The sequence below is a fragment of the Grammomys surdaster genome, unplaced genomic scaffold (assembly GCF_004785775.1).
Source record: "Grammomys surdaster isolate TR1022 unplaced genomic scaffold, NIH_TR_1.0 132, whole genome shotgun sequence".
In the NCBI taxonomy this organism is placed as follows: domain Eukaryota; kingdom Metazoa; phylum Chordata; class Mammalia; order Rodentia; family Muridae; genus Grammomys; species Grammomys surdaster.
In genome coordinates, this window is record NW_021604590.1 from 6,233,904 (window position 1) to 6,245,350 (window position 11,447).

General features: G+C 44.6%; 1 protein-coding gene across 1 annotated transcript in view; it reads left to right on the forward strand.

Annotated features, from left to right (window-relative positions):
- The window catches only part of Ptprm (protein tyrosine phosphatase receptor type M), a 627,614-nt gene that overhangs the window by 598,802 nt on the left and 17,365 nt on the right, over positions 1–11,447 (forward strand). The window contains exons 22-27 of the mRNA XM_028762235.1: positions 3,984–4,138; positions 4,318–4,453; positions 6,100–6,249; positions 7,158–7,331; positions 8,299–8,430; positions 11,046–11,171. Coding sequence (XP_028618068.1) covers positions 3,984–4,138; positions 4,318–4,453; positions 6,100–6,249; positions 7,158–7,331; positions 8,299–8,430; positions 11,046–11,171 — 873 coding nt within the window. The remainder of the gene's footprint in view (positions 1–3,983; positions 4,139–4,317; positions 4,454–6,099; positions 6,250–7,157; positions 7,332–8,298; positions 8,431–11,045; positions 11,172–11,447) is intronic.

Consider the following 11,447-nt stretch of genomic DNA (forward strand, 5'->3'; position numbering starts at 1 on the left):
CACAGGTACGCTGTGGGGAAGGTGGAGGTGACTGAGAGACACTCTGCCCCTCAGAGGCCCACAACACAGACCTGCACAGCTGCTGCTCTGAAACTACCAATTTATCACGAGTTCAGTCTGTGCTCATTCAGCCAGTGGCAGCAGACCCCGTCCGGGGCTGGGTTATGCCGGACTGCTGGCCTCTTAGCTCCTGGCTGTCTTCTCCTGATTCTATATGATAACTGCGTCTAAATGCACTTTTTAGAATAACAGGGAAATCTCTGGGGAATAAGGAAATTGCAGGATCCGCCTATTGTCTAATTCACAGATGACTGGAACTGCCATTTCTAGATTGAAAACCCAAATTTACAACAAGACTCCCAAAGCCAAGAAGGCTTTATTTAATCTGTTTCTCATACTATTTAGCTTCTTTCTCCTCTAGCCCCCCCCCCCCCCTCTCTCTCTCTCTCTCTCTCTCTCTCTCTCTCTCTTAATAAGCAAGAGGGAGGCTTGGAAACTTCAAAGAATGTAAAGTTCTGTTTGGCTCAATTCTTCGAGTTCTAAACCTCATACTTTGATGTTGATTTTTTTTTCCTTCTCAGGCAGGACTGTACGAGAAAAGCACTTGCAGGATTTCTGTATGGCTCTTGGCAAGAACACTCATAAATAACTGCATTAAAACAGACAGCAATAAAAGACCCTGGGTGTTTTTCTCCTAAGCCACTGCTTAAACATGAAGTTCTTTGAACAATAGTCAGCTCTCTAATAAGCTGAAAATGCATCTTGGTTGTTAAAGCAAGGGTCAGTTTGTTTCTGTGCTCTGTTTTTAACCTTTTACTGTGCCTGCTACATTTCCAGCTGCACAGAAGTTTTCCTCAGACGCCCAGGTATTTCAACCAGACACAACCTGTGAGGAGATGGTGTAGGGAAGAGACCTGTTAATGATTTTCAGACAGGGAAATTGGAGTCTTTAAGAAAGAAAACCCTTGCCAGGCAGTGGTGGCACGTAGCTTTAATCCCAGCACTTGGGAGGCAGAGGCAGGCGGATTTCTGAGTACAAGGCCAGCCTGGTCTACAGAGTGAGTTCCAGGATAGCCAGGGCTATACAGAAAAACCTTGTCTTGAAAAACAAAAACAAAGAGAGGGGGGGGGAGAACCCTGTTGTTTAACTTCTGTAGAACACTTCTTGTGCTTTGAAACTTTCTCATTAATGAAGAAACAAAAAGAAGTGGTTAGATACAGGCTTTGGGTTCTTACAATTCTGCTTTGGAAGCAGGATGTAACAAGGAACCTAAAGGTGAGAAAATAGATTTGGGGTCTTGTGCAAAGCAACCAGATAGCCGTAACCTGGGGTTGATAAATCTCTAGTTTGCATCTGATGGTCTCCTTCTCCTTCTCAAATGCCTAATGGTTTTATGTAGCATGTAATACCCATCACACTGACATGGCAACTCCAAGGTTCCCACAGGTCCCGCAGACCTCATCTGCCTTGGCAGAATTGAAGCTGGAAGTGACCAGCCTATCCTCTGTGCCTATGAGCAACCCTGAGACTTTGAGCCAGCTAAAGGAATAATATCTCCTGTCTCAAAGACAGATGCATACCTCATGATTCAGCCAGTCATTACACAGACATAGAATACACCCATGTTGGGATAGGCACAGTGGTCTGATGTGGACTCTCCCCTCCCATTATACTTCATGGAAACATTAAATGATTTACACTTTTTTATGCAACATTAATGCTTTTCTAATGAAAACTAAGGAAATGATGTAATTAACATCCAGCTGGGAAGTGCTTGCCCTGCAATTGCTGGTTGCTCCTCCATTTTCCCCCAGGAGACTCTGTTGTTCATGTACAAGAAGGAATATTGTATCCCAAGTAACTTCCTATGCTAATCTTGACAGTAATGACTAGATGAGAAAATGGAGCTTCATTGTGGGGACAGGTTTTCAGGATACCTAAAGCTAACATGCTCCCTGCTATAAAAATCAGTCATAAAGACACTAGTTGGGAGCCCATCTCATGATGGGTGTCACTCTGGGCCTGAAACTGAGCATATAAAAATTTCCTCCCCCTCCCACCTGGAGGACATAAGCATTTATTGCCAAAGCTGTTCTGAGTCACAGGATGTTGGCTCATCAGGTCAAGCTCATCACTGGCTAGATCACTGAGCGTAATTCCAGGGCAGCAAGCGCTCTAAGCATTGGAAGGCTGAGAGTGACTTGCCTGTCTTCTAATGGGGTCTTTGGAAATGGCCAAATATTATTTTCAGTGATGAGAAAATTTGGCTCTTAAATAACTCGTGCCATTATTCTGGTCCCCTGGAGCCTGGTTAGTTCATTGTACTACTACTGAGTCCCTGTCGACTTGCCTCTTTACTATTCAAACATGAGTAAACAATAGCATTTCCACAGGGTAATGGAGTTTCGGCATTGGTACGCCATTGTGTGAAAGATATATTAACACATTGATAGCAAATAGCAAATGAGTCTTATTTTAAATTCCAGACTTTCTTCCCTCTCCCAGCCTTTCCAAGCCCATAATAATAGGGAATTTTTTCTTCATTTACTAAACATTTGGGGATGGTTGGTAGAGAATCTGGTAAGGTCCAGGCGTGTTCATCTGTAAAATGTAATAAAACAGAAGCAAGGACCGACGTGAGGACGCAGTGTAGGCAGTGGATCCCAGATTTACTTGTAGCCTTGATTATAAAAGTAATTTTTGTTTTTCAAATATACCCTGGGGTTGCGAGATGGGTCAGTGGATAAAGCAGCTTGCTATGAAAGCAAGCGGACCTGAGTTGAGATCCCCAGCATCCATATAAAAGTGAGAGCCTACCACGACAGTATGGAGAGAACAGGGAGGGGTTGGATCCTGGGAGCTCACTGGCTGTCCACAGGATCTGAGCCATCAGGTTCAGGCTCAGTGAGAGAACCTGTCTCAAAACACATGGAAAGTAACAATGGAGGGAAATGCCTAGTGTCCCTGTCTGGTCTCCCTCCATACATGTGTGCCTACACATGTGTGTGAGTCCTCCATACATGTGTGCCTATGCATGTGCCTGGGTAGCTGCACACACAAGTGCACAGCAATGCCACAGGGTGGCTTACAGCTGTCCTTAGCTCCAGTTCTGGGAGATTCAGTTCCCTGTTCTGAACCTCTGTGAGCACCAGACATGCATACCACGTACTTGCCTGCACGCAGACAAAACACTCATACATAAAAAAATAAATAATCCCTTTAAAAGGTTAAGAAGAGCAAATTAAAAGCCAAAACAAGCATAAAGTCTTTTCCTTTTTACCCCCTTCAGCTCAGTATAAGGCAGTACCCCGCCTTCCATTCACTGGTCAAACAGAGAATCCCAGTAAAAGTACTTCTTGACCCTCATGCTTTCTGACACACATTTTTCCACAGAGGAAATAGCCACTTGAAGACAGGGTGAGGCACCTTCATATTTCCACAGTTCTGGCAGCCTTAACACTTGAAGTATTTATAGTCACAGAATTGCTAGCATCTGAATGAATGGGCTACACGTTTGCTTAAACAAAAGAGACCTAACTGAGCCACAGATGAAAACAGATTGGGAAAGAGTTCTAGTTGATTCTTTCAGCAAACATGTTCCAACCCCTGACAGTGTACATGCGCCACGTGAGCACCTGGAGCCAGGACAAGGGTCTTAACATTCCAATAGCTGCCAGTGAACAGCTTTTAACACAGTCTGCTTTGTAGAAAAGGACTTCCGAAGAACCAGAGAGACCCATTCATCTCCAGAATTGCATGTGTCAATTAGCACGTCCCCCAGACACCACCTCCCCTTTCACACCCATAAACAACTTCATGTCCTAAGCCTACCAGATTGCATGGTACAACTACAAAGGCCCGTCATCCCCAGCCGTACACTCGCTCACAGAAGCTTTGTGTTCCTGCTTATACTAGCTTATCCTTTCCTTTCCTTTCCTTTCCTTTGTTCTCCCCTGCTGCTGTGGCTGACCACGGACTGCAGAGAGGCATTCACGAAATCCGAGAGATCAGACAGTTTCACTTCACCGGCTGGCCAGACCACGGCGTCCCCTACCATGCCACCGGCCTGCTGGGATTTGTCCGGCAGGTCAAATCCAAGAGCCCACCCAATGCAGGCCCATTGGTGGTACATTGCAGGTAAGGAGAGCTCCCCAGTGCTTCCTCATGGATGCAAGGTGAACTGGTTCTGGGTATGGGGTTCCATGGAGGCTCTAGAAACCTCATCCATTCTAGAAGTGAATGAGGTTGATGCTTAAGAAGCTAGAAGCCTTGCAGTGGCCCTCCCCCTTGGCTGACAGACGCCTCTCTCCACACAGTGCTGGAGCAGGAAGGACTGGCTGCTTCATCGTCATTGATATCATGCTGGATATGGCAGAAAGGGAAGGAGTGGTGGACATCTACAACTGTGTCAGGGAGCTTCGGTCCAGGAGAGTCAACATGGTGCAGACAGAGGTACAGCGCCTGGCTCTTCGTCCCACAGCTTAGTCCCCGGTGTCTGTCCTACATACCCACCTCCTTGGGCAAAAGAAGCATGCCAACCATTCCTACCAAATTCCCTAGGAGAAAAGTTCTGTACCTGCCACCTCCTGATTCCCCTGTGCAACCCCCTCCTTCTTAACTTCTTTTGTTTGATCTTTTAAAAACAAACCAAAAAGGACTTTTCGAGTTATGGATTCTGGTGCCAAGAGTTTTCCAGTACAGGAATCTGTAGCCATCAACCTACATTCGCACAGTTACCTGTGCCAAGGGACCAGAAGAGCTTCTACATTAAGCATTCGAGGTTCCAACACTGCTCCTGTTCAGTCAGTCTTTTAAATTAGCTGAGAAGCAGAGCAAGACAGCTCCCGAGAATAGTGAGGTGTCTGTCAGACTGCTTCAGGGTAATCTCGCCATTCAACACCAGTCTCCTAGCTAGAAAAAGTTCTCTCTGCCGCCTGGCATCGTGGGACTTTGTCCAATATGGGGTGTTCTGTACCAATTAGTAATGCTTAAAGTTGAAATGTGAGGTATATCAAGAAGTTGACCTAGGGCCTGGAACCTAGGGCTCATGAGGACGGCTCCTGAAGCAGACTAAAGAACAAATGAAGAGCCTATGTACAGGTTACACACAAAAGCTTACAAACCCTGTGGGGACTTTAACAAGCATAAGAATGCCAGAAGTCAAAAGGGCTTCCTTCGGTGTCTCTTCTCTTTAGACTAGGGGCATATTTCAAAACATAATGGTGATTAACTTTTTACATTTAATGCTTTAACAATTGATCAGGTATTGAAATGGCCATCTTTTCACTTTATCTTCCTTTTTCCAGAATGTTATTTATCGAAATTAATGATAAGAAAGCCTTTAATATTTCACATAATTGAAGATCAATAATAAAGATGCTGAAACTTAATTAATTCTAGGGAGAATCTCTGCCAAGTCACAATTAGAGGAATAATTTTTACACGTGTTAATTGATGTGGTAATGGGGACCAAATCCAGGGGCTTGCACCTGTGAGACAAGCTGTCCATCATGGGGCTACACACGTGGTCCTAGAGAACCCATCTTTTAACTATTGACTGTACACACGTATAAGAGCTATATTCTATACTCATTAGAGCTTTGATAATTATAAGAACTAGAACCATTAATTAATGGTTCAAAATAAGTTGTGCCTAACAGTTACAACTGTCTCTGGAGCATGGTTGAGTTTCCCTGAACCATTTTTATATTGTGAACTTGATTAGGAAATTCTTCCAACATCAACCAAAATCATGCTCACTCCTTGTCTGAATTTGAGTTCCAAATTCATGAGATCAGAATTAGAGAGGTATTTTAGCTACTGTCCCACCTGCTCTAATTGGTCTGTGGAATTTTCTTCATAAAACTAGCTTTCATCCTCCCCATAATCTCAATCAGACAGCATGCTAGCTATCGGGAACACGGCTATGACACTGAACAACCCAGTCCCCGGGCACAAGGGCCTCATAATGCTTGCTTCTCTGTTGTGGATGCACTGTGCCTGTCAGCTTGATGACAACACTATCCCCTCCTTCTCTCACCCTCTGGGTTCATCTTCAGTTCTCCCCATCACTAACTGAGTCCTTCTTGCTTCTTCAGGAGCAGTATGTCTTTATCCATGATGCAATCCTGGAAGCCTGTCTTTGTGGAGACACCTCCATCCCTGCTTCCCAAGTCAGGTCTCTGTATTATGACATGAACAAACTGGACCCACAGACAAACTCAAGCCAAATTAAAGAGGAATTCCGGGTAAGCAGGGATCCAGGCAGGGTGGGACAAGGAGAATAGAAGGCTATGATTTTCCTCTTTAGGAAAACTCCTGAAGTAAGCTCTTAGGCCCTTGAACCAACACAGAGCTTCTCAACTTGGGATGTTAGAGGCTGGGTGACTTTCCTGTGTAGCCAATAGGGTGTTTAGCATTGACCCTGGCTTCACTTTTGGTAGCAGCACCAGTCCAAACACCTCCAGGGCCAGAATTACTTGGCTTCATGTCAGTAGTCTAACAGAGTTATTTGCATGTCAGATAGCTACCAACCATCTCCAAGATCCAGGACACTTGGGTCATAATGTAACTAAGCATGGATGCAGTCCAAACATGGAAATGGCTTTGAAGGACTTCATGTGCCTAAATCTTCATTTAGCTAAAAGTTGTGTCCAGGTCTTATCTAATCGCACCTGACTCTAGACCAAATGATCACCCAACTTCGTGCCTCCAAGATTTTCAGTAATCTGCTCTAGTCAGAGTTAATGGTACTGTGTGCTAAGGGTCTGCAAGGCCCTTCGCCTCTGCCTCTGGCTGCTATGTGCTGTGTGCAGACAAAACCCAAGGAGGGAAAGAGAAAACGGAGCTGGTAGATCAGCCAGCTGAGCCTGAGACAGAGACCTTGGAGCAGTTCTCTACCTCATATGCCTTTTAAGGAATGGATTTGCCTGTCGATCCTTTCTGGACCATTTTATCAGCCCACACTTCCTGAGGAGTCTCTCAGTTGTATTGCATTTTTTTTTCAGTTGGCACATTATAACCACACATATTTATGGGGTACAACACTGTTTTCATACATGTATTCATATTATCGAGTCACAGGGAAGCATGAAATCAGCCACCTTTGGTGACCTGACTGGAGCTGGAGGTCTCATCTTTCCCATTTATCCCACAGACTCTCAACATGGTGACCCCCACACTGCGTGTGGAGGACTGCAGCATCGCACTCCTCCCCCGGAACCACGAGAAAAACCGCTGCATGGACATCCTGCCTCCAGACCGCTGCCTGCCCTTCCTCATCACCATCGATGGAGAGAGCAGCAACTACATCAATGCAGCCCTGATGGATGTAAGTCACTCATGATCCACGGGAAGGAAATAGAAAATGTGCATCCCCGAGACAGAGCCCCAAGGAGACTGGGAATCCCTTTTTCGCTTATCCGCGCCCTCAGCCTTTCTAGGAGCAAGCTATCACATCCAACAACAAAAGAAGGGTTAGCAAACAAAAGAAGGGTTAGCATTCCAACGTGTGATTTTGTGAGAGGCAGCAGTTCCTGCCTCACAAGCCACCTGTATGAAGTGCCCAGAAACGAAGCTCACCTAAGCCTCACTGTCAGGTTTTTAGCCTGCTGGCCAGAAAGCAAGAGGCAGCTGTTAAGTCCTATGGCAGGAAAAGGGGATAGAGCGACAGAATTATGTAGTTCTCTTTCTTCCTAATTTATGCGGTAATTAACATGGGAAGGGAACACAACTCATCGCTTCTTGCCAGTCTGTTCACTTCTTCCTATTCAACTGACGAGAAAGTAAATGGATATTTTCAGTGCTAATGTGTAAATTTTAATTCCACTGGTGTGATACCATAAAAGGGGCTTAAGCTTGTTTAAAGCTCCCGGAGCTGACAAAACCGTGTGTATCTTTCATGGCAGGAATAAGCAACCGTGTCACTCAGATAAACAACAAGCCAGAAAATTTGGGAAAGAACTGTTTTCATTGTACTTAGTTTTTTAAGTAAAGTGAAACTCCCTCCCCTAAAATTATTAAGATGGGGAGCCAATACATTGCCCATCAGAAGTATAAAAAATGGTAAAAAATAATAATAATTATGACGTTCCCATGGTATCAAAGTGAGAACATTTCCAGTTTCACAGAATCATTTATTTTTAGTCCATTTTGGTATTGACAATGGTGTTAGAGTCAAACAAACACTAATCGTATTTGGCACATTGTGTCACATGTCTCCATGTGCACAAAATAACTCCGCTGCCTCCCCTCACATTGTGCTGTATATATCTGGATCTTTCTTTTCATGTCTGCAGAGCTATAAACAGCCTTCAGCATTTATAGTCACACAGCATCCTTTGCCAAACACCGTCAAAGACTTCTGGCGACTGGTCTTGGATTACCACTGCACGTCCGTAGTCATGCTCAATGACGTGGATCCTGCCCAGGTGAGTCTAGGGGTTCTTCAGGCAGACCTCAAGACACAGAGTTAGGTCTGCATGCAGTTTGTTTGTACGAGATGGGCAGGCCCCACAGCTGGTGTTCACAGGCATGTCGAAGGATTTGGAAACACAAGGATTACAAATGAGCATTAGAAACTGCAGAAGAAAGTTGGTGGGAACCAAGCAGACATACTGAAGGCACAGGATACCAGAAGTAGAAAGACAGGGGTAAAAGACTAAGACATCTGACAGTGAGTTTCAGGGGCACAGACAGGGCCCAAGCTGAACCAGGACCACACATTGCACAGCTAAGAAGAGAGGGAGCCAACCAGTGAAGATAGGGGCCAGGCCTTGATCTCATGCTATCAGGCACCTGTGCTTCTTAGAAGTGCTCAGCTTCTAAGTGCAAGAGGGAGGCATCAAGGTGACTGGACAATGGAGGCAGGCTAGCTGGTTTAAAGAGAGGCAGCAGACTTTGTTGATTCTTTGTAACAATCTTAAAAGAAGCAACACTGGGAACTGGACTGAAACTCAGCAGCTCAGGGAAGTTCCCAGGTGGCTCCTCTCACAGCGGGGAGGAGGAGGAAAGCCACACTGGTAGGCAGGGTGCCAGAGTTTTCTTGGAGGGGTCAGGAGAGTCCCAACGCCCTTTGGGAGCAGAATCTATTCTCAGCTCAGATTTCACTGCCATGAGAGAGGGTGTTAGGGAAGCTTCAAGCATAGTGTGTATTAAGAAGGAGCTTACTCGAGCACCAAATTCATTTTGTATCCAGTAGAGAAACTGCTGTTTTAAATAGGGCAGGGGTGCTGGTGGGGGTCCTGGAGTGTCTCAGCATGTAAACAGGACAAGATGTCTCCTTCCCAAAACATGGCCGGTGGCTACTAATGTCCCATATTCAGCTAGGGTTTTTAATTATGTTGGAGACACTGCATTGTGTGGCTGGGGCTCTCACTCAAAAGCTAGCTGATGAAATAATAATGGCATCTCTTGTTCTTATCCACTGGCTTAATGTCAATGTTTTAGAATTCTCCTTTCCTTCTCCCCACTCTCAGAACAAATTGTCACTGTTTGTGAAAGTTCCACCAGTTTCAAGCAGAACCAAGGACTGTCACTCTGAGTTCTAGGCAGCAATCACGAACCTAAGAGCCAAATACGGGGTAGGAGATATGTATCCTGTGTTAAGCCAGTCTGCCTTGTTCCTGATGAGAAGTGCATATGGATAACCTACGGGTGACCAAGGGGTCACGGACACCAGGGCACTCCCTGAGCATTGGTGTCTGAATGCTGAAGCTGAATTCTAAAAGCTAACAGTCTGGACTCAAACCAAGCCTTAGCTGACTGGCAGTCAGAGAGACAAAGAGACTTCCAATTCTGTTCAGCAGATAGAGCTGATTTCCAGAGCGGGGCCAGAAAGACTCCTGGGACTCTCGTCTTTTAGCAAATGCTAAACTGAAAGCTGGAACTCAGGAGCTTCACAAGCGTACAAGGCTCCCACTCGACTGTTTTAAGTATTTATCGGACCAGTTCATGGATGTGTTATGCACCATTTAAGCCATTTTCTACATGGTTTCTTTGGGCAGAATGTAGGGCACAGTGTGCCAAGAGCTAGATGCCAGCCCGGGCCATTCATATTTCTGTAGTGTAAATGACAAGCATTTGATCAGTTGCTTGAACTGGGAAAAATCAGCAGAGAGCAAAGCCTGCTCTGTCCACAGAGAAATGGGCAGAACAGCTTAAAAGTGTTTGCTATGGCTTTTACTGCCAACTCAGCTCTTGGCTATCATGCCTGTTAATCTTAACAGTGGGTACCCTTGGGAATCAAAAGGGAAATAAAAATCTACATACTATTGTTTGACAAGGCAAGTTTAATAACATGTCACTAGGAAATGCTGGTGAGGAAGAAAAAATTCCATGAAAGCATTATTCAAAAATAAATAAATGTAATTTCTAAATCCAGCAGACTTAGCTAATGGAAAGAACATTCATGGCTACCCCACTTACCCTACTTAATCTTTAACAAGGATTAAAGATTTATCATGGATAAAGAGGGAGAAAAGAGAGGATATTATTTTAGTTGATTCACTGTTAACTGAGAATTTATCTTGTGATCTTGAATATATAAATCATATTTTACAACATGTGACAATGACACTTTTTGTGGAACATCAATTTGCTTTAAAAGAATGTACTGATACACCCAGCATTTGCCAGTTATCAGGAATTAGCCTGTTCCCAGCAGTCCCCTGGAAGAGCATGGGTCTTACCAAGTACTCATGCTTGCTTAAGTGTCTTCATTTTAGTGGTGGCTGAAGGCATCTTCTTGGAGCCCAGGTGTTCCTTTTAGCATGAGAGAGACTTACAAAGGGATGCCTTTACAAAGATCCTTACCACAGCCTCAGAAAGCCCAAGTGCACAAGGCTAACACATACTTTTAGAAAAGTATGTGTAGGATTATGAGTAGCCAGAGGATTAGGAGGCAACCTATTGAAGAAGGTTCTGGTTTCTGGGCCTTTTAGGAATGAAAGGAACTGAAGTTCAAAAAATTCTTAGATGCTGACTGCATCCAAACCGCTGTCCAATCACCTCTGTAATTACACCTGTTGTTGTGTTCTGGGTTCAGCTATGTCCACAGTACTGGCCAGAAAATGGAGTGCACAGGCACGGCCCCATCCAGGTGGAATTTGTGTCTGCAGACTTAGAAGAAGATATCATCAGCAGGATTTTCAGGATTTACAACGCCTCCAGAGTAAGAACCAAGCTAACCGTGCTTGAACCGGTTTCGATTTCATCTTACTGACATCATGTTGGCATGCCTACTCTATCAATATCAGGCTCTGTTCTAGGGGATTGGAATGCCTTGGTCAACAAAACAAATCCCGGGCCTTATGGGACTTATATGCTAAGAGGAAGCTTGTTAGAGAGTTTTTAACATGTTAAAGCACAATAAGAAAGACTTTGTTCAACACTGTAACAAAGTAGCAAATGCTATTTGTTTAACACTGTAACAAAGTAGCAAATGCTA